General features: G+C 51.7%; 5 protein-coding genes across 5 annotated transcripts; 3 read left to right on the forward strand and 2 right to left on the reverse strand.

The window, feature by feature from the left end:
- Window positions 1-10733: 10733 nt before the first annotated feature.
- On the forward strand, window positions 10734-12092 carry ASPACDRAFT_1855446 (uncharacterized protein; the record flags this gene model as incomplete). The annotated part of the gene is made up of 3 exons (XM_020197438.1): window positions 10734-11325; window positions 11436-11912; window positions 11964-12092. The coding sequence occupies exons 1-3, from the start codon at window positions 11107-11109 to the stop codon at window positions 12090-12092; spliced, it is 825 nt and encodes a 274-aa protein (XP_020057244.1). The 5' UTR covers window positions 10734-11106.
- A 1334-nt stretch (window positions 12093-13426) lies between these two features.
- Window positions 13427-14550, reverse strand: ASPACDRAFT_117505 (uncharacterized protein). The gene is made up of 2 exons (XM_020196065.1): window positions 14046-14550; window positions 13427-13971 (listed from the first exon to the last, which is right to left on the reverse strand). The coding sequence occupies exons 1-2, from the start codon at window positions 14266-14268 to the stop codon at window positions 13562-13564; spliced, it is 633 nt and encodes a 210-aa protein (XP_020057245.1). The 5' UTR covers window positions 14269-14550; the 3' UTR covers window positions 13427-13561.
- Window positions 14551-15142: 592 nt separating this feature from the next.
- ASPACDRAFT_59722 (uncharacterized protein) lies at window positions 15143-18548 on the reverse strand (the record flags this gene model as incomplete). The annotated part of the gene is made up of 2 exons (XM_020203479.1): window positions 15143-15307; window positions 15360-18548. The coding sequence occupies 2 exons, from the start codon at window positions 18546-18548 to the stop codon at window positions 15143-15145; spliced, it is 3354 nt and encodes a 1117-aa protein (XP_020057246.1).
- Window positions 18549-18944: 396 nt separating this feature from the next.
- Window positions 18945-21092, forward strand: ASPACDRAFT_77783 (putative mitochondrial DnaJ chaperone (Mdj1)). The gene is made up of 3 exons (XM_020205042.1): window positions 18945-19255; window positions 19339-20594; window positions 20658-21092. The coding sequence occupies exons 1-3, from the start codon at window positions 19046-19048 to the stop codon at window positions 20812-20814; spliced, it is 1623 nt and encodes a 540-aa protein (XP_020057247.1). The 5' UTR covers window positions 18945-19045; the 3' UTR covers window positions 20815-21092.
- Window positions 21093-21847: 755 nt separating this feature from the next.
- Window positions 21848-24996, forward strand: bro1 (putative signal transduction protein BroA; the record flags this gene model as incomplete). The annotated part of the gene is made up of 3 exons (XM_020199460.1): window positions 21848-22125; window positions 22207-23803; window positions 23860-24996. 3 exons carry the CDS (start codon window positions 21848-21850, stop codon window positions 24994-24996), a joined length of 3012 nt encoding a protein of 1003 aa, XP_020057248.1.
- Between the last annotated feature and the right edge of the window lie 158 nt (window positions 24997-25154).

Here is a 25154-nt window from a genome sequence, read left to right on the forward strand (position 1 = left end):
CGTATAATGAACCCGCCACCGATCCGACTTGACTAATGATATTGTCTGATTGTCGCATGATACTCTTAAGCGACTGAAGGAATAATAATGAGACTATGGAGGAGGAGGACCCTAAGCCCAAGCGTCATCCGGGATAAAGTGAGATACGGGTTTTCGGCAACTCCAGCCAGCCATTAGACAATCCGCGAACCACTGGTGTACGGTGCATTCTCTGCTCAATGCCCGGGTGGTGGTAAAAGCAATCACATGTCACTAGACGATGATAGATCTTATCTTCATGCGTCTCGACGCAATCGCCGGCTGATAGTTTCCGCTCTCACACCAGGGTATGGTTCTTGGTATGTAAGGGTCAATGGGCCGCTGGGGTTAGTATTTGCGAGAGGAATGTAGGTACTTACGTACTTCTTTCGAAAATATACTTGTACTAGTTATGATATATGACGAAAGGACAGGTTGGAGGACCGATGAGTCAAAAGCGAGTATGCTCAGGGCAAGGGCAAAAACATTAGAATTCGTAATTAGGATGAATATCCGGGAAATCGGAACACATCCATGCACCAAGCCGTCTGGGCAGTTCTGTAGATCGCAGATAGCCCCAACCCCGAGGGGTCTGGGGAGGGAGGAGGGAAAGGGGGGTGCAACCCCAATTTGGTCCACTAGAAAGAATATCACAGTCACATTGCCGCAGGAGAACGTGATTCTGAAAACGCCTGTCCATTGGCCTTTTGACGATAAAACAATACCAGATGCACTGGATGTAATCTATCGACCGCATAGTAAATTCTCTTAACGCCGATGTGAGCTTATCGCAGGGATCGCAGGACCGATGATACGTAGGGCAAGGGCAAGGAGGTGGTCGGTAGAGCCGACGGAGAAAAGCTCCCCGCGGTTGATATCGTGGCCGTGGCGGTTCCCCTGGGTCTGATAGGATAAACTCGGCTGTCTGGGCTGTGATCTGGAACCCACCCCCACGACCCCGCCTGACCTGAAGGTTTACCCGCCTAGAGAGGAAGGAATAGCGACCCGGAAGAATTATGAGTGCCATTTGGGAAAGGTCAGTACCTAGTCTATTAGTTATTGTTTACTAGATAATGAGATCTGTGAGATAAGGCAGGCAAAAGTACGGAGGTATTGCCCATACGGGGACATCTAGGATATCAGTCACGGGGTCACAGGGCTATCAATTTGTAGGGCCTAGAGCAATGCTCAATGATCATCTGCTCGACCTTATCTGGCAGAAAATCTTGCTTCTTTCATGCTCTGCATCCAAGGTTGAGTAGAATGGAGGGGGGGGAGAGAGGAAGGGGGAGGAAGGGATGAGGTGAGAATGAGATCAGCTGCAAAATCCCAGCTGAACGCCTTCTCATCCTTCTCATGGCTGGAATGGCTGATGCCGGGCCGACTGCCGGCGCTTTGCCGGCCAGCAGGACGGACGGCACCAAGTAGGGTAAAGCATGCATTGTGTGGGCTCAGGGCTCCAGACTCCCCGGTGAGTCTGCGATAACCAGCAAAAAGCGAAACCCCACCCCCATTGATTATTCTCCAGGCTCCAGCTTTGGGTTGGTGGAACAAATGGGGGAGCAGACCTGGGGGATGGTACGCAGGTACGGCACCAAGACTACGTAAGTTGCCCCCCAAGCTAGTCGCCGACTTGCTTAAGCTACATATTACCTAGTCAATCACACAATCAATAGTTAGTTGTTCCAATACTACCTCATATTGTCATTTATCGTCGCCATCGTGCTAATGAGTATTCCCGCATTTTGCCGAACGGTCATCGGCGGAAGAAAATCTCTTCATGATGTATTTAGGCCGATAGAGTCGAATAATTGATAAGAAAAATACTCGAGTAGCAAAGGCCATGTGTTATTTTGTTACGTCCAACAACATTACATGACTAATGCTGGCTTTCCTATCAACATAATGATCTTCAACCCTATGAAGTAGGCGCTCTGAGATGGCGAACGGTTAGTTTTCCCCACAGAGATCTCTAACTCCACGTAAATCTAAGCAACTATACATAATTACTCAGAGAAAAGGGTAAAAGAACGGAAACAATGAACAAACCAAGAGCAAGAAAAAAAAAAGAATGAAAGATCAGGCGTCGTTGACCCCATGATCTTTGTTGCGCCCCGGCACCAGCACATCCCCAAAATGACGGAAGATCTTCCCCGCGATGATCGCGGGATATGATCTACACTCGCATTCGGTAGGTCCTCTATCCGGAAATGGTCATCCATCTACTCCTCTGCACTGCCTAGTAGAGTAAAATCTGCTCGAAGGACCCGATGCCGCATGAATTCGATGGAGTCAAAGAGTGGAAGCATTCTAGCGCAGAAAAGTAGTCAATTAGTTGCAGATAAACCCTGGCCGGCACCATGGCTGAGAAGTACCTATGCAGAAGCACGCCTCGTTTCTGTCGCAAAGTGACAAGGCGAGGATTGGCGCGTCGCGACTCGCTAGAATGGGTGTGCTGTTGTCATGCAATCGCTACGGTAACTAGTAACGGCAACCGCCTTTGCAAGCTGGACAAGGGACGTGGGCAATGTGTTGTATTCTCATGAACCGCTCGACGATCATTACCATGCTCAGTCGGGGAGATTGTTCATGCTCCATTCTCAATCCCACGACGATGTCTGGCCATCAGCAACTCCATCTCCGATTCTACGCATGCATCCACACATCGGGAGGAACTCGAGTTCCAGTCTGGCATCCCAAGCTATCATGGACAAATTCCGCGCAAGGAGACGAGATGTGCACGATAAGTTAGTATACGTACGCCGCCAAGGCCATCTCTTCAAAGGAAACGGCAGCAAGTCCCTCAATCATGCACTAATCACATCGGCAAAAACGTGATAATCCTGAGTCATCTATAGGACGATTGTAGCACAGCTGGATGCTCCCTACAGGCCAATCGACAAGCATATCGTGCACAGCGCCTGCAACCAGGGACTTCCTAACTAGCCGCGCTGTCGCTATTCGTGTTGCCTGATGCCTCTCGGTGTGGGGTTAATCATCGGTGTCAGACCATTGCGCCAACGCACATGCATGCTCTTATCGTGTTTCAACCGGTAAAGATAATTATCCACCTCTTCAATCGGGGTCTGAAAGGTCAAGCGAGCTGCACTCAATCTAGTAGTGTCGCTTTGCCCTTTTACACATCCAGCCATAGCCTGATATATCCGGATACGGGAGCAAATACGACTGGGAGGTACGAAGTAGAGAATGACAATCTGCATTGACCGCAGAAAGACAATTGTGCAGAATGCATTGACTACCCCGAGGAAAAGACAGACAGTTCGAGACTCTCAGGCTGCATAGTCCTCCTTGATCTCTGCCTTGCGGTAGGTGTTTCACATGTGGAACCCCGTGCTACCTTCAAGGACAGCTGAGACCCAACCACGGCACGCTCTCACTCACTTCGACCAGCTCGACGACAATATCAACATCAATGATTGATTTGAGTCTGCAGTACAATTCTCTCTCTACTCTGTAATAGATGAAGAAGACTGTCACACACGCTATTTAAATGAGTTTGTCTGATTCGCCACGACCAACACGGAAGCGCCTTATCTGGTTCAAAGCAATCTACTCATCAGACTACTTTCGGATTCGTTGATCAAAGATGATGACGTGCCAGAGGCAAAAATTATGTTATCAACATAACCGAAACAGCCTGAATCTGTTGATCCGGGGAAGTGCGAACGATACATCCGAGTGCCTGCCCACTGCGTGTGGTGTCCTGCCGCCGAGCCGATTACTCAGCCTTCCATCAAGGCTAACTGAGGATGGAGGTGCTGGAGTACAGTAAGTATGGTTGGATTGCAGTTCTCAAGGAGGGCAATAGGTCACCCGAGATTATCCCGGTTCGCTCGTTGTATTCGTGAACTGGCCATTTCTCTTACGCAAGAGAATTTTGTTGGATTACATCTTGTTCACTGCTATCTTCTGAACGATTCTGTCCGAAGGCGACCCCAAGCGCTTGGCAGCAATATGCGGGGATGAAACCTGGGGAATTTCCAGAGAACTCCGTATAGAGTTACATATTACAGAAATATTGACCTATCAGGCCTGCCATCGAAGACACAATTCAGGGCAGTGCAGAGGAGTGAGCACCGCTCATGACCATCTACCAGTAATGCGCAACGACGGCTTATCAGTTGAATTCAACAGCAGACTCATCCGGTGCAACAAGGGGAGGTGAAGGAGAGGGTTGCCTGCGGTCAGATTCCACCCTCAGACGCGCACACCGCATGCCTGGTATGTATCTTACAGCAGCTCGGGTATGGCTGTGACCGATTGCGGACGAACACAAACGCCACGTCCCGGTGGGTGGCTAAAGACACGCACCTCAGGCGCCTCCGCAAGGCGCGATCCGAAGATCCACATGCTTCTGGAACGGAGCGTTTCGCCCAATCACTGTGGAGAAACAATATCACGGTGATGTCGTCGATTCACAGGCGTCACAGCCGCTGCCCCCAGGTTATGCGGGGCCGCGCTTCCGGAATCCGGACGCATTCATATTTAGTACGGAGCACAGAGTACAGTACCTACCTGCTGTACTGCCCGGCTGCTGTACTGCCCGGAGGCAGGCAGTCAGGCAGGTACTGTACTGCGTGGTTGTCTCAGAATCTCCGTCAGAGGTCAGGCAGTCTGGTTAGAAATGTGTTCGGGGAGCAGGTTGATCTCATTCATTGGTCAACTCGTCGAGGCTCCTCTTATCAGGCACCAGATACCATCATCTACGCCTATTCACAGACCTCTCCTCAGCCCTTCCAATGAAGAGAGAGAGCGCAGTCTGGGGCGGGCTTTGGGCGATCTGAAAAGGCACAGCGCCTCCTCACATCATTCTTTTTGCCTTTTGCCTACAATTGTATCGTGGTCACGGTGGAAACGATATCCCCGAGGTTTCCCCTCTGCCCACCCCCGGATACCTCACTCTCTGACTCTTCGGTCGCACCATTTAGCTTCTTCTCTCAGACCTGTCTCGGGGAAATGTGGCGGTCAATAGAGGCAAGTTCCCCACAACGTGTAACTACTCCATCGCATTGCCCGGTTAGTTGGTAATTATCAGTCTTGGTCACATCTGGGGGACTCTTATGGAGAGGGCGCAGGGCAAAAACGGTCGTCATCTCGAGCGATGACACGTCGCCCGGAAAGGGGGGGGGGGGGCGGAAGGTCCGGGTGAAGCTAGGGGGCCATATTTAGATGTTACTCTATTCCAACAGGTATCTTGCAACTACCTGACTGGATCTAGGTACGTAGGTGCAGTACTACACAGTATGTAGGTCAAAGTCGGTGCCTGATGATTTTACCCCGTATCTAAATTTATATAAGTCAAAGTCGGTAACATGTGGTGTGGACCCTTAGCTCTCTTGATGACTTACTACTGGTACTACTGGTACGTATAGTTCAGGAGGATCGACTCGGCGAGGGTGGAGGACGTGGTCTTGTGCAATTCCTCATTCCAGCCAGACTAAGGGTTTAGCACATTCGTAGTGTGCTGTCTACCTGCCTTAGTGAGGTACTAGTGCACTGTGAGCGAAGCTTGAAGCAGGAGAATCAGAGATAAGGCCCTTGTCGTGCCATTTCTTCAGTCCAGCATACACGCACACGTTCAGGCTTCTTGTTTTTCTTGATCTGAGAGGATCATGCTATCGTTTATGCATCTCAAACACACCAACATCCCCCGCCAAACAAACTTCCGCAAGACAGTCTACTCGGTTTGTAGATATGTGCACATGCTACGGACTTATCTAGACAGTTATCTCGTTAGTTGAGCTTGCGCGTGCCCCTCTTTCATTTCGCAGAAGCTCCTCTTGTCCGCCCCGTTTCGTCCTACTTTTTACCCCTTTCCCCTCCCCCTCCCCCTCCCCCTCCCTCCGCTCCTAGTCATAGCTCCAAAGGAGCTATGAGGTTTTCTTGTTGCGATTTGTCTCTCCGGAATCCCGGTCTAGTCTAGTCGAGTCTGAAAAGTAAGTGATGATCGCTCTAGATCCCCAACTGTTAGTGTTATGTCACGTCACTATGTACATAAGCACACTCTACCGGTGCGGTGCGGTGCGTATCGGGGATATTGCGAATCGGACCATAAAAAAACATCCCAATCGGCCCCCCGGCCCCCGGCCCCCGCTCCCCTCTCCCCCCTGTTTGAGAATTGGACATAGTATATTGTCTTATGCTCATTGTACAGTACAATCTACGATACAGGAAAATAGTGCAGTACCTGGTAGAAGGGCAGAAGGGGGGGAGGGGGGCGGAGAAAGGTGTGGGCGTCCTTGATCCGTGTACGCCGTCGTACTCAGAGTGCATATAGTACAGTACAACAACCCCTTCAAGCTGAGCTGCAGGTGTAATCCGATCATCAACACCACCACCACCGCAGCAGCAGCAGCAGCACCGCCGCCGCCCCTCCCGGCGCTTGTTCCCTTCCAAACCACCCCAGTGGAAGTGATTTCTCAAGAAAGCTGTAATCATTCAAGGCAGCTAGTAGTAAGTCACCACAGGAAAAGTAATACAACAAGGAATTAAGTGGGCTGTCATGCAGCCCAACCAAGAACACCTTGTCTTTGTAGATGAGATAATTCAGGTACAGTTCACTACCAAGAAAACACCACACGAAAAAAAAAAAAAGCATTCCAAAGGGGGGAATTTACCCCATACGAACACCACGAAGATTCACCGAACCTTTTCCCCCAATCGAGGGTTGTTCCCAAGGTCCTCTCCCCTCCCATGCCCCAGTTTGTTGCCCTCCACATACCGGTAATTAACATACAATACATGCTTGACTGTAAGGGCTGGGGCTGATTTTGGGGGGGTTGAGGGGGTTGGGGGGGGTGCTGGGCGGTACACTCTCGCGCCCGATACGAAACCAGTCGAGAAAAAAAAAATGGAAAAAAAAAAGGGACCAACGCCGAGCCGACCGAGAATGGAAGAGAGAGGCAGGGGGGAAAAGGTGGGCGAGCCACACGCACAAAAGCGGAAGATGACCGGGACTACGTCATGGAATCAGAAGAATGATTTGCAGCTAAACTAAACCCGGTCAGTACCTTTAGGCTTTTTCTGTCCCCCTACTTTTTTTTAGTGCGCGGCCCTTCTAGATGACAATCTCCCGTGTCTGGAGGCATTGTGACTCGTTGGTCGGTAGATAGTTCTCTCGTTCAAGGTTTTGCCCAGGAGTCCACGTAGACTACACTCACACTGTGGAGGACGCGTTCCTGGTTTGAGAGTTTCGTACAGTACGTACATTGTCTGACTGACCTGCGGAGGTACAGTAGTAAGTGGTGTACAACTTTACAGATTAGGGCCTTGTACTGTAGGACTTGTACTGTACTTTGCTGTCGTATACTCAACAGGTTGTTGCGCACTTTAAGCTCAGCTCGCCACGTCAATGGTTGGTAAGCTTGCTGCTGATTTTGCTTTGCCTGCCCGGTAGTTACATGCTGTTGTCGACTTCATCATTGGATCATCACTGTCATCATCGTTATTATGGTCACATCTACGGCTGTAATAATAATGTGGGAGAGAATGAATGAATGTGGGAGGGAAATGTGGGTTCCAATGTGTACCGTAAGTGAGACTTTCAGGTGTGTGTGTGGTTTCTCCTCCAGGCCCCGGCGCACAACACCATCTGATTAGTTTGGACTGTACATAGTACCGGGCCGAGGCCGGGGTACTGTCTTCCACATGCTCTGATTTGACAGGAAATAATAATTAGCATGAGGAAAAGAAGAAAAAATATTATTAATGAATTTAGAGCCCGGCGGATCAAAACCTAAGATCTGGTGTCATCGTCTCCTAAGTCCCGAATCTATCCACTGGACACGATCCAGGGTAGACAACTTCTACGAGAAGCCTCCCCTTTCGGGATGAGAGGGGAACACGAAGCCATAGAAAAAAAAATTTCAGACTTAAGACGGGAGACGAAAATCTCTGCAACCACAAAGTTGAGACGGTGTGAGTACTAAGAAGAGAGACTGGGGGGTTGTTGTAGTGTAAGAGAGTGTGTGAGGTATCGGGTGATTTCGGGAGAACTACGGCCCTTTTTCCTCTTTCCTGGGGGAGGGCTTGCGAGTCCAAACAGGGCGGGCAACTATTGCGGAGAAAAGAGAGAAAGAAATTTTCTTACCTAACCCGACTTTTCCCTTTTCCCCTCCTCTTTCTCACTCTCCAGTCCCTTAGGAATGAGTTGAGGCCGGCACAGCATGCGGGCTCGCGTCCTCAAAGGGGTTTTCCGGTGAAGCAGCCATCGTCGTTAGGGCCTGTTCTGGCCTTGGTTGGGCTGTTTCTCCCCCCGGGACTTTCCCCCCTCCCCCCTCCTCCTCTCCCGGTCTCCCTTCTCCCTTCTCCCTCTCTTCATGTTCAGTTGGCCATGGTTTGACTTTTCCCCCACCCCCTCTCCCCGCCGCCTTCTCTAGGCTAGGCTAGGCTCTCGGTCTGAGGCAATTTTTTTTTCTCTCTGTGCCATCGGGATGTCCGACCCGAGTCTCTCTCGCTGTCTCTCTCTCTTGCTTTGCCGAATCTATCCCGAATCCCGTGGTGGTCTGAGCCGTTCTCACTGGGCGGTTGGCCTCCAGGCTGCTCTTTGTCCGGCAGAAGGTATCCCGGTGGGTTGAACCTTGCTGCCTTTGCCGTGCACTGTGCCCAGGCGAGGCGTGCAGTGGCTTGACTGGCTTACTCTTCCGGGAAATTATGTAACTATTCTTATCATGTCGCGATGTGTTGGTGTTGGCGGCCCGGTCAGGGTCAAAGAAAATGAGATGAACCCTCCTCCTCCTCGGCAATTTCCTCCATCTCGACCAATTCTTCTCTGCGACTGCTTGTCTACCAATACAGGAACTACATTGGGTAGACTTTTGTTTGACACTGAGGAGCTCGCCTGTCACGTTGTAGTCGACCAATTCCAAAAACCGGGGTTCGTTGAGGGGCATACAGTAGTTAGAACGGGAAAAAGGGAAAAATTCTTCTCTTCCTACAACCCAATAATCATTTCACGTTTGCTACTTCATGCACCAACTTGTTTCATTTTTTCTGAATTTGCGTTGTCATCTAACATGTAGCGGTGAGTATGTTTAGAAAAAAAAAGTTCTCGCCTACTTGCCTGCCGATGATTAATCTTCCAGGCACAAACAACACATCCCTCCCCGACTCATCTTTCTGCCTTTACTCTTTCCCCTTCTTGGGTCTATAAGCGAGTTTACTTTCCGTGACATGCGTAGTGACTGTGCCCGACCTTCAAGCTCGGCTTGCACATTAGCGATTTTACCCATCCGACCCGTATAATCGAGTACACCCCTATCAGAAATATAGATTGTTCTTGCTCACACCCCGGATGAGTCGATTGAGCCCACAATTGGTGGAAATACACATTTTCTCCTCCATACCACCAATCAAAGACAGTAATCTCACATAGATTAAAAGACAAACACCCCCCTGGCTCCCCCGGTTGACAGCTGAGATAAGCCTTTTTGGTTTTGTGACGTTCCACGTGACCGGGGTTGCACCACCCCCGGGGTGGTAAAGATTACTCCATGCGGAGAGAGAAAGAAGAATTTCGACGGATGATTTTTGTTCCGCCGGATCTTTTAGGCGAGGCCGCGAGTTGGCGAGGGCGAGGGTGGAGGGGTATTTTTCCGTGTGGGGGATTTGTCATAACTATGGAGATAAGTTGCCGAAGCCCCCGGTTCACATGATCATTATGTGGAGGAGGGGGAGTCCCGGAGGGGGGGATCGTTTCTTGGTTTCCCACATAGTACGACCTGTGAGGCCTTTATTACGAGGTTGTGGATTTTTTGCTTATCAGGAGTAACTATCGTCAGGTGTTGCGCTTGCCGCTTGAGTGTGGAGAAGGAGTATTAGAGTGTTTACCTTACATGGAGCAGGTAGTAGGGATTGCTAGATTCGCTCTGTGTGTGCGGTTTCCCCCGCATTGGATGATCGAGGTCCTCTTGGACGGGACGTAAAGTAGTTTTTGTCCGGGCTTTTTACTAGCCTCTTAGCACTTGCTGTAGTTGGGTGGTATGGGCTTTGAGCTAGCATCTCTTACTATGTACTATGGGTCTGGGGATGGTAAATAGCGGTTGGAGGGGTTCGCGTACGGGTTGATGAGGGCCGAGGGGTTGCAGGCGGTATGTGGTGGGGGTGGTATGGATTGTTGTTGGTGGGCGCGATAGGAATAGACTGTTTATGCAGAACTAATTTTATCACATGGGTTGGTTTGTAGGTATTGTTTAGGTCTATAGTTTTATAGATTGATTGATGGTGAGTGTGTCGTTCCTGATTCTGAGCGCATGGTTTCGATGATCCGGGGACCGGAATATATACTCGGAGGTTGAGCCGAGCAGGTGCACATGTATACACCTGACCAATACACTAGACAAACAACATGCGGGAACAATGTTACCTCTTGTCTAGCCGTAGACATTGCCTGTGAGCTCCCGATTGATGTAGTGCTCGTGTCGCACCATGCGCCTGAAGAATTTATTATGTAACATGGCTCTTACTGTGGTAGTCATGTGATTGGCTTAGGTAGCTGCTGTCTTGTTAATCGAGGTTTGATATGGCCTTCAGAGACCGATAGGATGCTCCGACTGTTCGTATTTGGGTTTGCGCTGTGCAAAGCTTGCTGAAACTCTCATTCCAGCAACCGGGCTCAGCGCCGCTATCGGCCAACAACTATATTAGTCTGCAGCTGGCACTGCAACAGGATAATCAGAGACCTTGACCCTTGAAAGATTACTCTCATGACACCCTTACAGAGTCCGGTGCTTTGGAAGGCCTGGCTGCCAATACACATAGAGGACGCTGCGCTGCACATTCCAAACTGATCTCCTCACGTCAGGATATTCGGCAATATTACCCAATGCGGCCGCGATGATGTCGCGCTCCAAGTATTCTGCCGCGTCTGGCCGCCCTTTCGCCGGCCGAAGCAAAAGTTCAATCAGACAAGTTCTTGGACAATGCAGCCTCTTTACTGTTCCCAGCTCATTCAAATCAACGCTAGTGCTCGAATGATAGATCGTCCTCCGCTTGCTCTCAGGGATACCACGTATCTCAATCTCTGATCACTCGCGTCAGTCATTGCGCAAATTTCTGTCCTCGTGCCCCATGGCTCCCCCGCGTCAACGGACGGCGGCCGTCCAGGACGACTCTCGATCGGAAGGCTCCAGTACTACCAGAGAACACAAGACTACGAGTGTCAAGTCCCGGAAAGGTGCGAACGGATCTCTGGTAACATCTGTCACCAGCCGAGAAGTCAAAGTCTCAGGAAACCTCGCCAATGTAACCAGTGCCCCCGCTGGGGGAAACGCTGCAGATGTGCCAAAGGTAGGCCTGCGAATTCCTCCTTGCCAGTCGCTAATAACAGCAATCAAAATCACTAGTTCGATCATCTTTTCCAGAGGCTAGAGTGACTGACATTGTGCTCTTCGGTGCAGATTCCCTGGAACGAGATGCCCCTTAGCCTCCTCCACTCGTACCGACACGCCTACAAACTTTCATCCCCCAGTGCCTTTCCCAGCGAATACTCTCACCTGCTCCTCTCCAGAGGCATCGGCCTTCGATCCCCGACATCAATCGCCGCCCAGCGCGCTCATCTACAACGCCAAAATGAAACGACGAACAGCACCTCCCAACCGTCGAGCAGCACCGCCAACGCCTCCACCAACGCTACGACTGCCACGAGAAAAGCCCTGCAAGGCAATCCTCAGTCGGCCACCAATGGTGACAGTGCCAAACAGAAAGACCGCCAAACCCAGAAGAAAGGGCCGAATGAAATTGACGGGAAGAGCGCTTTGCACCACATCATCGGTCAAGACCGAGTAAGCAAGAACCAACTCGCCTTGTCGGTCCGCAAACACTTCAATAGTGCTGGGCTTGCAGAGCAGGAGGCCATTGCTCGGTTTCTGTACAAAGTCCGGGAAGAGGGAAGAGGGCGACATTTCCGGCTGAGGTTTCAACCTTAGATCGGCATGCCGGTTCTCGCGCCATACTCTTCCCTTCATTCTGCAAATAGTGCGCTGCGATTCGAAACGGCCGGTCATGCCTGCGGCATACAACATACTGCTCGTCTGGGTGCTTTCGCCTCGCTATGATCTTGTTTATATTTGGTGTTCCAGGGTCGATATTCAGGATGTCCTGAGGTGACTGGGTGGGTAGTCTCGCCATACTTGGGCCATCAGGTCACCCTCCCCTCCGCTCCTCCCGCCCGAGATGCACACATTCTTCTCTTCTTCTTGTCGGAAACGGACAGATACTGGCTCGGTTTTCTGTTGTTCTCTCTCGTGATACCCATCAGTGCGACATTTTTCACTGTGTTCTTCGTTTATCCCCTCTTCTCCAATCCTCTACACTTAATCTCTCCACACCCACCTCGGTTTTCTCGCATGCATATTTGTTGTCTACCTGCAAGCACGGTGACCTGGTATTCTTTGGTGAACACTGGGACAAGACTCGAACAGACTTGATTTCACTGCTGCTATGCTCCGCCCCCGCAGGTACATTGCTATGGCTCCACCATGCTTCCCCAAGGGTATGAAATACTCCTATCCCATTTTTATCGCAGGCGCTTTGATAGACCGGTTTGATTGCTCCTTTGCTATAATTTTCCTTTCGGCTTTGCTCCTATGCTTTCAAATCCGCCTCTATTGTATGTATAATAAATCTTAATGAAGCTTGGAGACCCCCCCATCTTTTACATGTATGAGTAAACACAGACATTGTCGATATATTTTCAGGGTAACACCCCGTCTAATAACAGGGGTCATCGATACGCTTTCGGGCTGTTACTTACGGGTCAGGGTATCATGTATATCAACATTTACACCCCCCCGCACATCAGACAGCTGATCTCCCTCCCCCCACCACCCACCACCAAACCCCAAAGAAACCAACCAAATTACAACTCAATGAATACATCTAGAAGCAGTAGTAGCAGCAGCAAGAGGAGCTCAAATTGCCTATCCGTGGTAACAAATTCCTAACTAGTCTAGTCCTCGAGAGAAGAGCACCCAAATAAGGTAAGCCCTCACAAGCGAACGCCCAATCATCCACGCCTTCCTGTCATTCCTGGAAATCACCAAATCAACAAGGTCAGAGATTTTCCAGAAACTTTCCCAGAAAAAGAAGCAAAGAGATTAGAACTATGTCTCAACGTGATGGGTTTTTTGCCCCCAGACAAAAGCCGAGATTCTCACCAGAAGGACAAGAAATCACCTCACGCTGCTGTGAGTGGTTCAAAAGAAATTTCATCAAGTATCAAAACGGTAACACAGAACGAGTGGATACAATTGAAGTTCGGATTTGTGTACATGCCCCTGGCCAAGCCCAGATCACTCCTTGCGGTTGTATACCCTGCTCAGTGGGTTTCATGTTAGTCTAATTCATCGGGGTGTCTTGGGGTATGTACAATACCGTGTCGATGGTAGATATGAGAGGGTGGGGAGACGTACTCATGAACTAGCACCCACCTCGAAGGTACCTAGGTAGGTAGGTAGGTAGGTAGGGAGGGCACTCAACAGCGGGAGATTGGGCAGTCAGTGGTGACACAGAAGTTGTCCGAAAGCTAAGGCGACTTGCCAGGGCCCAGACACACCCCGGAGTAGCAGATGTCGGTGTGACAGCAATCCTTGGTGCGGCGGCAGCGACGGTGGCATTTGCGGTCCTGGGTGGACATTTCGCCGTCTGCGGCGGGGGGCGCGATGCGGGTTGCTAGAAGGGTGGTTGTGTTGGTGGCGTTGGTGTTCGCGGGGTCGGGGATGATGTTGTCTTCTTCCATCGAGGTGGTGTCGAAGGTATCGGCATCAGCATCATCCAGAAGGTCCATGTCCTCGTCCTCGTCACTGTCGAGAGCGTACGCCTCGATGGAAGCGATGTCGATATCATTACCATCATCGATATCGACACCAGCGTCAGGAGAGAAGGCATCGATGTCGGTGTCAGGGGCGGAGGCGGCTGGCTCGGTCACGACATTGTCTAGAGCGTGGTGAAGGAGTTAGATTTGCTTGATGGAGGATACGGTGCTTGTCGGCCAAGGGTACTGTACTGACCACGAGTGTAGAGGCTGATATACCCGTCCAGGGCTTTCTTGATGGACGCGTGCTCAGTGCAACCGTGCATGCACTTCATATAGGTGAGGACGGATTCGCGGGAGACCTGGTCGTTGTTGCTGTCGGTGCTGGCGGCGAGGGCGCAGTCGCAGCCTGCCTTGATGGCGGTCGAGGTCACCAGGGTGACTAGGAGGGTGAGCAGCCAGAGAGGGTGGAGCTTCATCTTGTCACGGACGGATGAAAGTGTATTGGGGTAGTGTGAAGGTGCTGTTGGATGCTGGGATTGGTGCTTTGTGGATGGATGGGTTTGGTTGAGAAGTGGAGGATGAGAAGAAGGTGGAGGATGAGAAGAAGGTGGAGGATGGGAGATGGAAGGATGAAGAAGAGATTCGAGGATGAGAGGAGGGGGATTTTACAGCCCAGCAACCCAGTCAGAAGTGACTAGGTGAATGTTTCACCTTGAGGATACAGGCCCAGTGAATTGAGTGCGAAAGAACCGTCCCCCCAGTGATACCTGGTACTGGGTGGGTGGCTGGGTATTAAGCTTGCATTCACCGAAGCGACATAAAAAGTGACAGTAAAAAGTAATGTAGAACAGGCAGTAGCCTCTATTATCCAAGTTATACAGGCATAGTCTTCGTATATACATACATGCAAGGACTGATCACAGACCGTTTAAAGTCTGGCACCAACACCAGAAAAAGTGCTGCCACACCAGCTCTAAGCCCGCTCGTCTGCAGAACTTCGACACACGTCTAATACCAGTCGAATGGACCGATGCCCATCTTGTTTTCTCGGAGCGGAGTGGTGTTGTTCGAGGGGGTTTGAGCATCGCCGCTTGTTCCCCATGAGCCCGCGTCTCGATGCGGAGCTCAGCTCAGGCCAAGGGACGACGACCCCCGCCCTGGTTGTAGACTCTGCCCACAACCTAAATGTCAATTGCTAAATTCAGAAGAAACGGTTCGTCAAATAGATAGAAGGAAGCCGACTCCAAGCCCATGCTGTCCCTAATTAAACGCCCTGTACGTGATCAATACAGTGTAGAACATTATCCTGAAGTGCTTGCCACATTACGGCACCAGCAGTAGTCAGGTCGTTCACTCATCCTCTTCGATTGCCGCCTGGGACTTCTTCTTCGGCTTCGCCGCAAGCTCCTTCTGCCAGATATGGTTGGCAGCGGTCTTGTCAAGATCGGCGAACAAGATGTCGAAGACTTCTGAGTACCATCCAACTGCATGGCCTTCAATACCCTTCTTGATATTCTGCAGGAGAGTTAGCGTAGATGCTAAGTCGGAAGAATGCGAGTCAACTTACCTCGGGCAGTTCCAACCAGTCGGACATATTGTCCGCAGGGAAGATGATCTTCTTAGCTCCCGCACGGCGAGCGGCCACCGTCTTCTCCCGTAGTCCTCCGATGCGCAGGACCTTACCGGTCACCGTGAGTTCACCGGTCATGGCGATGGTCGGGTCCAGAGGGTGGTTCAAAGCTAGGGACAGCAAAGACGTCGCCATTGTGATACCGGCAGACGGTCCGTCCTTGGGCACTGCACCCTCAGGACAGTGCATGTGCAACTTGGCCTTCTCGAAAAATCGATTCTCAGGGAACTGCTTCGCCATCACAGACTTGGCGAACGAGTACGCGATGTGGCTAGACTCTTTCATGACGTTTTGTAGGTTACCGGTAATGTCGATACCAGGTCGGGACTCGGGCGACAGAGCGTTTTCAAGAATGGATTCGACATATAGAGCGGCACCGCCCATGCTGGTCCAGGCAAGGCCCATGGTGACACCAGCTGGGAAAGTCTCATACAGACGGTCGGCCCTGAAGACGGGAGGGCCAACGTAGTCAGTCAAGCTGTCCTTGTCAATGCTGACACTAACATGTTCAGGGACCTTCAACGCGACTCGGGGTGTTTCCGTGGTCGGCTTTTCCGAATCAAGAGAAGCGTTTGCGGAATCGGTTGACTCGGCCTCCTTCTGCGCCTCCGCTTGCACAGCCTTACCCTCGTCTGTGATTGCTTTTTCTTCGGCGAGAACATCCTCTCCAAGATCACGGACGATGTTGAAGGCGGCCTTACGGTACACCTTCTCAATCTGCTTCTTCAAGTTACGTACACCACTTTCACGGCAATATGACTTGATAAGCTCCTCAACCGCATCCTCGGTCAATGTAACGTCAACCTCCTTCAGACCCGTCAATTCTTTCGCGGCGGGTGCAAGGTAGCGTTGGGCGATAGCCATCTTCTCATCCGCAACGTAGCCGGATAGCTCAATCAACTCCATGCGATCCAAGAGGGGCCGGGGAATGGTGTCGGTGATGTTTGCGGTACAGACGAAAAGAACCTTAGACAAATCCACTGGGACATCCATGTAGTGATCCAGGAATGACGAGTTCTGCTCGGGATCGAGGAGTTCGAGCAGAGCAGAAGAGGGGTCACCTTGGTGACCATGGCCGATCTTGTCGATCTCATCGATCAAAATCAGAGGGTTTTCGGTCTGGCATTTCTTGAGGGCCTGAATAATCCGGCCAGGAAGTGCGCCAACGTAAGTCCTACGGTGTCCCTTGACCTCTGCAACATCTGTCAAGCCGCCAACAGAGAAACGGTAGTACTGCCGGTTCAAGGCACGTGCAATGGACTTTCCAATGCTGGTCTTACCCACACCTGGTGGTCCCACAAGACAGAGGATCTTGCCCTCGACAGTTCCGCGGAGCTTTCCAACGGCAATGAACTCAAGAATGCGGTCTTTGACGTCCTTGAGGCCGTGGTGATCTTCATCAAGGACGGTCATCGCATTCTTGATACTGAAATTCTCCACGCTCTTCTGACCCCATGGAATCTGAGTCAACCAATCCAGATAGTTCCGGGTCACATTAAACTCGGATGCAGCCGGTTCCAGGTGAGCCAGCTTGTTGAGTTCCTCGTCGAACACCTTCTTGATGGCCTCCGGCATTGCGAGCTTCTCCGCCTTATCCTTGAACTTCTCAACCAGCTTGTCTTTACCATCGGATTCGATACCCAACTCCCGCTTAATACCCTTCATCTGCTCCATGAGCCAGTACTCACGCTGTCGCTTCTGAATCTTGGCCTCAACATCCTTAGAAATCTTCGACTGGAGTTGAGCATTCATGAGCTCCTTCTTCAAGACAATGAGAGCCTTGGGAAGTCTTTCTTCGATGTTCATTAGCTCCAGGACCTCTTGCATTTCATTGAGTTCACCGGCAGAGACGGCGGCAGCGAAATCGGCTAACTTGGCGGGATCGTCGCTGAGGTTTCCGGGGAATTGGTCGGTGTAAAAGGCAGAGATTTGATCACGGAACAATGGGTTCAGGCTAGCGATTTCCTTACAGACGTTGACAATTTCGCTGGTCACAGCGCGAATGATAGCGCTTTTCTTGTCGTAGGCCTGCTCGGCCATATTCTCGACATTGACAAGGCTGACAAGGTACTTTCGCAAGAAGGAAGTTGGCTCGTAGTGGTCCTTGGGGGCGACTTCCGCACTACCCTCTTCAAAACTGGCCACAACATCTCCACGCTTTTCCTGAACCTTCTCCTCCGCTGTACCGCCCTTCGCTGGATCGTTGGGTGGAATGAGGGAGGAGATCTTAATACGACGGTGGGGGTAAAGGACGGCTGTCACACCGCCCGTGTCGCCACGGAGAGGATAGGCCGCGGTAATCTGAGCGAAGACACCGACGTCATAGACATCTTCGAGGTTTTCGATTATATCTCCATCCGCATTCTCATCCTTGAACAAGAAGGCGCCCACGTAGGGTTGACCACGCTTCATCATCTCTTGGATGGCGCTGGCAACGTTGGGGTCCTTGATCGTGATAGCTTTGTAGAAACCCGGGTAAAGTGGTCGCTTCGCGATGGGAATAGCCATGACCTGAGGATAGATGTCCGGGACCACTGGTTTCTGTAAGGCCTTCTCATTACTGCCCTTCTTGCCCTTCTTGCCGCCATCCTCATTGTCGCCGTTACTGGCGCCGCTAGGCTTGGAGTCCGAGGAGCCACCACTGACAGGTATGGGGGTGGGTTCATCGGAAGAGCTTCCTTTGCCGTCGGCCGATTTGCCGCTCTTTTTCGACTCCTCTTCCAAGCTGCGTTGCTCCTTGTCCACCGCCGCCTTCTCTTTCCGCCGCCACGACCCCGATGTCGGAGCTCCGGGTTCTAGTGACGATCCCTGCCTGCTGGACGGATCGGTCGCCTTTCGTCGAGCATCTGAGCGCCGTACAGAGTCCTTCTCCTCCTTGGTATCCTTCTGCTCTTTTTGCGTTGTGTCCTCCTTATCGTCATTCTGTGGGGGCTTCTCTTTCAGACGGATTGAGCTCGAGGAGAAAGGTCGAGTAGAGGATGGAAGGGTACGGCCGACTCGGGCGGCACTCAGAATGGAACGAGCACTGGCATTGTGTCTGGAAGAAGAGAGCAGAGGGCGGAGGATTATAGGGCGCGGCGTTTGGTGGAGCGCGGCTCTCCAGGGGATTGTCTGGCCGCGGAGCATGCTACTGTGTCGACGCGGACGACGCGGACGGAATAAGGCGGGAAAGGAAAGGCGAAAGATATGGGATCAAGTACGGTAGCCTGAAGGCCAACCGGAAGAGCGAGTGATACAGATAAAGCTGGAGCTAGGAGAGGGGGGAGGAAAGAAGAGAGAAAATCAGGCAAGGTGGTAAAAGTAGCTAGATGTACTGAGTGAGTATGTAAATTGAGGGGGGGCGATCGAAGGTCGGTCGAGTGATTGATTACCGAAGCAAGCGCAAGCTTTCATCATCGCTGCTGTTCGGAACCTTGTTGTTCCGATCGGGAAACTTTTTCGAGCCGGAACGACTCGAAGCTTCCAAACGTCTTCCCCATCAGGAGGCGGTCGATGCTTCAAGAAAGGTCCCCGGTGGTTCTTCTTCTTCCTCTCAAACCAGCTTCCGCCAATTCAAATTTCTCCTTATCCTACCCTCCGTTTCCCATCGTTGCGTTTTGTTTGATGCTTATCTGTCTTCCACAATGAGTGCTACATCTGCCGCTATACCCAAAGCCGCGGCTCTCCCCGCTCGTTTACTGCGGACCTCGCGGCAATACTCCAAGCAGAGTCCCTCCACCATCCGGTCCTCAACCCCGGCCCGGACCTATCATGCCTCTACTGCTTCTTCAAGCAACAAGCGCTTGCGCGATGGTGCCCGCAGCAAGAAGCAACCTGCAGTTCCTTCAACTAGGGTAAGTTGTCCGGGCATTAACCGGCCAAGTCTTCTTGCGAAAGTTTGGACTGCGCACTAACATGAATCCCCTTTGGCTTGCAGAATTTCCATACAACTGCTTCGCTCGCGGCTGTCTCCGACCCTTACAAAGTCCTAGGAGTCGACAAAAGCGCTTCTGCGTCGGAGATCAAGAAGGCTTACTATGGAATGGCGAAGAAATATCACCCGGATACCAACAAGGAACCCGACGCGAAAGAGAAGTTCGCAGAGGCGCAAACGGCATACGAGCTTTTGTCCGATCCCAAGAAGCGCGAAAACTACGACCGTTTCGGTTCCGCTGCTTTTGACCAGAACGGCGGTTTCGACCCCAGCGGCGGCAACCCATTCGGTGGCGGCAACCCGTTTGCTGGCGCCGGAGGCTTTCATGGATTTGGTGGAGGCTTTGGTGGAGGCTTCTCAGCCGATATCAACTTCGAAGATCTTTTTGGCGCTTTCACTGGTGGCGCTCGCCGATCTGGTCGAGGCCGCCGGGGACCCTTCCAGGAGGTTCTTGTCGGTGAAGATATTGAGGTTCAAACCAGCATCTCCTTCATGGAGGCCGCGAAGGGCACTTCGAAGGACATTGTGATTACCCCTCTGAAAGAGTGCGACACCTGCAGCGGAGAGGGATTGAAGAAGGGTGCCAAACGTACCCAGTGTCGTCAATGTAACGGATCCGGCACCCGAGTACACATGATGCAGGGTGGCTTCCAGGTGGCAGCTACTTGCGACGCTTGTGGTGGACTGGGCATGACTGTCCCCCGAGGATCTGAATGTGGGTCTTGTAAGGGCAATGGAGTGGTTAGGGACAAGAAGACCGTTCAGGTGGACATCCCGGGAGGTGTCGAGGACGGCATGCGTCTGAGAATCTCCGGGGAAGGTGATGCCCCGCCCACTGGTACTGCAGCTCCCGCGGGCTCCCGTACGCAACGCGGTGATCTCTATGTGTCCATTCGGGTCGCTCCTGATCACCGATTCAGCCGCGCTGGGTCCGACATTCTTTACACAGCTTCCATCCCTCTCACCACTGCTCTTCTGGGTGGCGAAGTGAAGGTGCCTACCCTGGATGGCGAGGTCAAGGTGAAGGTTGGTACGGGTACTGGCACCGGAGACCGCATTACGTTGTCCGGCATGGGCATGAAGAAGTTGGGTGGTCGAAGCCGCAACTTCAGCCCCACGGGTGACTTGAAGGTCGAATTTAAGGTTGCCATGCCCAAGTACTTGACCAGTAATCAACGAACGATTCTTGAGGTCCTTGCGGACGAGATGGGCGATACAACCGCCAAGCGTATCATGGATATCCCCAAGGATAAGGATGGGTAAGCATATTCTTGATTGGATTTGACTGCCTTTTCGTTCACTTTCCTCTGACCGTTTTCCAGTGCCCCGTCTAGCCCTGGCGCCTCGACTGACGACTCCAAGCACCCGGGCTTCCTCAAGTCCGCTTGGCAAAAGCTTATGAACCACTCCGATGCCAGCAAGAAAGACAATGGCGATGCCCACAAGTCCGATGGTGATAAGAAGTCGGGCTCGAACTGAAAGGCGCAACGCCAGCTGAACGTGATGTATAACTGATATTTCCACAAGGTCGTGGTCCCGGACGACCTCCCTTCTTCGATTCTTACCTGTATTTATTTCGGACGATTATCATAGCGCCGGCGACACTGGGGGTTTCTTGAGCTATTCTGCATGTTGGGATGATTTCCATGCCAGTTTCTATATTTTGTTGTTTTTGGATGCTTGTTGATCAGTGCGTGGATAGAGCAATCCTTCAAGTGTATGTAACTTGATGTATGTACGATTAGAAAAATCATATCAGACCTCTCTCTTCCAAACATACATACATCGAATAATCAGCGGGCGGAGACGGGAAGTTGAGGGGATCAAATTGGGAGTCGGAATTGGATAGGTGGGTGTGGTTTGTCAGGTTATCCCGCCCGGGTGAGTGCCTACCAGGTGGGTGCCAGTAAGTGGGTGTGCCTGTCTTGTTCATCACGGCGGGCGGTTAGCTTGGAGACCAATCCATCCATCCCCATCCTGCCATTACCACAATAACTTAAATCTTCTGCCGGTGTCCCCCCTTCTTACTCACTCTTCACCCTATGATGATCAATGATAGTCGGTGGATGTGACTGCTAATTGTTTCACACTTGCAAGTTCACATGAATATCACACCTTGATTGATTTGAGTGTTGCTACTGTTGAAGCTGTTGTCTGCCTGCTACTTGAAGTAGTAGAAGCACCCCTCCTCCGCTTCACCGCCGTCGTCATCGGGCGGTCTTACTGCCCGTGTGTGCTGCCTGGCATTCCATCCCATCCTATCCCAATCGAACTAATCTTGACATCCCTACCAGCCACCATCTCTGTTTCCTTCTCCGAAAACAAACAACTGGAATTTACCCCACAGTCCCGCCCATTCCCGTCTGTCATTCTTCGCTCCCATCACCGCCGCCCCCATCGCAATTATTGACAGATACCTTCTTGTCTATTCTCGCCCTATCTCCCCTTGCCTTTCGCTCCCCGTCTCTTCTCCGCCTTTAATGGGAGCTCCCCGCTCCTACACATGAGCAAGATGGTTCAGTCGCCCATGATCTCGTGTCCGCTGAAGCAGACCAACGAAATCGATTGGATTCGACCCCTGAAGGACTACATTCGTCAAAGTTATGGTGAAGATCCCGATCGCTACAGTCAAGAATGTGCCACTCTCAACCGCTTGCGCCAGGACATGAGGGGCGCGGGGAAAGACAGTGCGACGGGTCGCGACTTACTGTATCGCTACTATGGTCAACTGGAGCTGCTGGACTTGCGCTTCCCAGTGGATGAGAACCATATTAAGATATCGTTTACCTGGTACGCAATGCGAGATTGGGCTTCTGCTATTCCCTATTCCCTGTCGGGCATCTACTAAAATACCGTCACAATGTTTACCAGGTACGACGCTTTCACTCATAAACCCACTTCCCAGTACTCTCTCGCCTATGAAAAAGCCTCCATCATCTTCAACATCTCTGCCGTGCTCTCTTGTCATGCGGCCAACCAGAATCGCGCCGAGGACGCAGGTCTCAAGACTGCCTATCATTCCTTCCAGGCCTCTGCTGGCATGTTCACCTATATCAACGAGAATTTTCTCCATGCGCCCTCGACCGATCTGAACCGGGAGACGGTCAAGGCTTTGATTCACATTACTCTCGCGCAGAGTCAGGAAGTATTCTTGGAGAAACAGATTGCGGACAACAAGAAGGCTGGGCTGCTGGCGAAACTGGCCAGCCAGTCGGCCTACCTCTACTCTCAGGCCGCCGAGGCAATCCAGGAGTTTTGCAAGGGGATCTTTGACAAAGTGTGGTCAATCGTTGTTCAGACCAAAGCGGCTCATATGGCCTCCGTCGCATCGTACTACCAAGCCCTCGCGGACAGTGAAAGTGGGTCTCATGGTGTGGCCATCGCTCGACTGCAATTTGCGGAAAAGAACTCGGCAGCAGCGATGGGATGGGCCAAGTCATTCCCGTCATCAGTTTCGCCAAACACAAACCTTAGCTCAGAATCAGGCACAAATCTGCTTGACGTTGTAAAGTTTCACCTAGCTAATGTACAGGCCAAGCTTGCGGTATTCAAGAAGGACAATGATTTCATCTACCACCAACCCGTTCCCAGCGAAGCAGGCCTGTCTGCTGTCGCCAAATTACCAGCGGCAAAGGCAATTCCAGTCAGCGAACTCTACCAGGGCCAGGACATTCAACGGATCATCGGCCCGGATATCTTCCAGAAATTAGTTCCCATGTCCGTCACCGAGACAGCTAGTCTCTACGACGAAGAAAAGGCCAAGCTTATCCGAGCCGAGACCGAAAAGGTCGAAATGGCCAACGGGGAAATGGCTGCCAGTCTGGATTATCTCAAACTTCCCGGAAGCCTTAATATTCTCAAAGGCGGGATGGATCAAGAAATGGAGGTCGATGAAGAGTTCAGAAGATGGTGCCAGGAACTTGCTGGTCATCAGCCATTCATCAAAGCGCTTGATGATTTGCAGGACCGCAAATCGGAGATCCTTGGACAACTGGACCAGTGCTCTAAGAAGCTCGACTTGGAAGAAAGCGTGTGTGAGAAGATGCGCTCCAAATACGGCGCCGATTGGAGTCAGCAGCCGAGTGCAAGGCTCAATACTACCCTTCGTGGAGACATTCGGACATACCGCGACACTATCAACGAGGCTAGCGCAAGCGACGCCCAGCTGCTGTCTACACTACGGCAGTATGAGGCTGATTTCGACGAAATGCGTTCTGCAGGAGAAACCGATGAAGCTGACGTCCTCTTCCAGCGTGCCATGATCAAAGCTGGGTCGAAACACGGCAAGGGAAAGAATGGTCTAGGAAGTCCCTACGCCTCCACGCCGGAGGGGAATCTGCTAGATGATGTTTACGACGAAGGCAGCCCCTCTGTGTCGGAACAGATCGCCCGGGTCGAAGCCATCTTGAAGAAGCTGAACCTAGTCAAGAGGGAGCGATCCCAAGTTCTGAAGGATTTGAAGGAGAAGGTAAGTCATCATGATAGTTGATTCAGTGCACCGGAGCTAAAATGGATTCTTTGCAGGTTCACAACGATGACATATCTAACGTCCTGATTCTCAACAAGAAATCGATCACTGGGCAAGAGAGCCAGCTCTTTGAGGCCGAACTGGAGAAATTCCGTCCGCATCAGAATCGGTTGCTTCAGGCCAACCATAAACAAGCCTCCCTCATGAAAGAGCTGACCAAGATCTACGGGGATCTGCTCCAAGATAAGCGAGTGAGATCTGAGCAGTCGAAGTACGAAGCCATCACACGTCAACGCAATACGGTCATGACACGATACAAGAAAGTGTATGACGCTTTCAATGGTCTGCTTTCGGGAACAGTTCAAGCCCAGACTTTCTACACTGAGATGGCCGAGACGGTGGAGAATCTAAAGAAAAACGTCGAAGCGTTTATTAACAACCGTCGATCTGAAGGAGCTCAGCTACTTGGGCAGATCGAACGCGAGCGATCGAACAGTGCCACAGAGCAGGAAGATCGCGAGCGGGAGAAATTGCGGCAGTTGATGGAACGCCTGTCGACCGAGCCCAAGACCACCACACCTGCACCGCCTTCAGCAGGGGCAATGGCCCCCCCACTCCCGTCCAAGGCTAAGTCGCCGCCTCCAGCGGTGCAGACGCCTGCTTACAACCCATCTCTCGCCTCGCCGAAGAACTCACCAGCATTTCCTCCCGGGCAACAGCATGGTGTTCCTTTGTCCCATTCTCCAGCTCCCTATGGACAGTACATGCCCCATGGTGCCACTGGTATGCCTTACCATCCCGGGCAACCATACCAGCAAGGAGCAGCAGCACCTTTGTCGGAGGGTTATAATCCCATGGCCTATCCTGTTCCACCGGCCGCTTCGCCGCCTCCAGCCCAGCAATTCTACTCCTCTACCCCTACCCCATTCAGCAGCTACAGCGGGCCCACTCCTCCTGCAGCACCGTCTGCTTTCTTACCACAGGGCTACGTCCCGCCACCTCCGCCACCTCGACCTCAGCAGACAAACTACCCTTCGAGTTCCGGCCCCTTTCCATCCGGCCCTGGCGGCTACGCTCAAAGCCGGCCATACGGCGCAAGTCAACATCACAAGGCTCAGTCGCAGTCGTCACAGTCACAGGGACAATCAGGCTCATCGACTGACCCCTGGGCCGGACTCAACGCCTGGAAATAAGACGCCCTGCCCCCTTTCCTAGTTGATATATCGATGGACGGGTCATGAAGTATGATAGACGCATGGAACGAATCACTGAAATATCTTGCATTAGGGCGTTTTCATCTCTGCAGTCGTGTCAAATTCATTTTGCTTGCTAGTCCCCATTAGTATTGGTT

This window comes from Aspergillus aculeatus (assembly GCF_001890905.1).
Source record: "Aspergillus aculeatus ATCC 16872 unplaced genomic scaffold ASPACscaffold_6, whole genome shotgun sequence".
Lineage (NCBI taxonomy): Eukaryota > Fungi > Ascomycota > Eurotiomycetes > Eurotiales > Aspergillaceae > Aspergillus > Aspergillus aculeatus.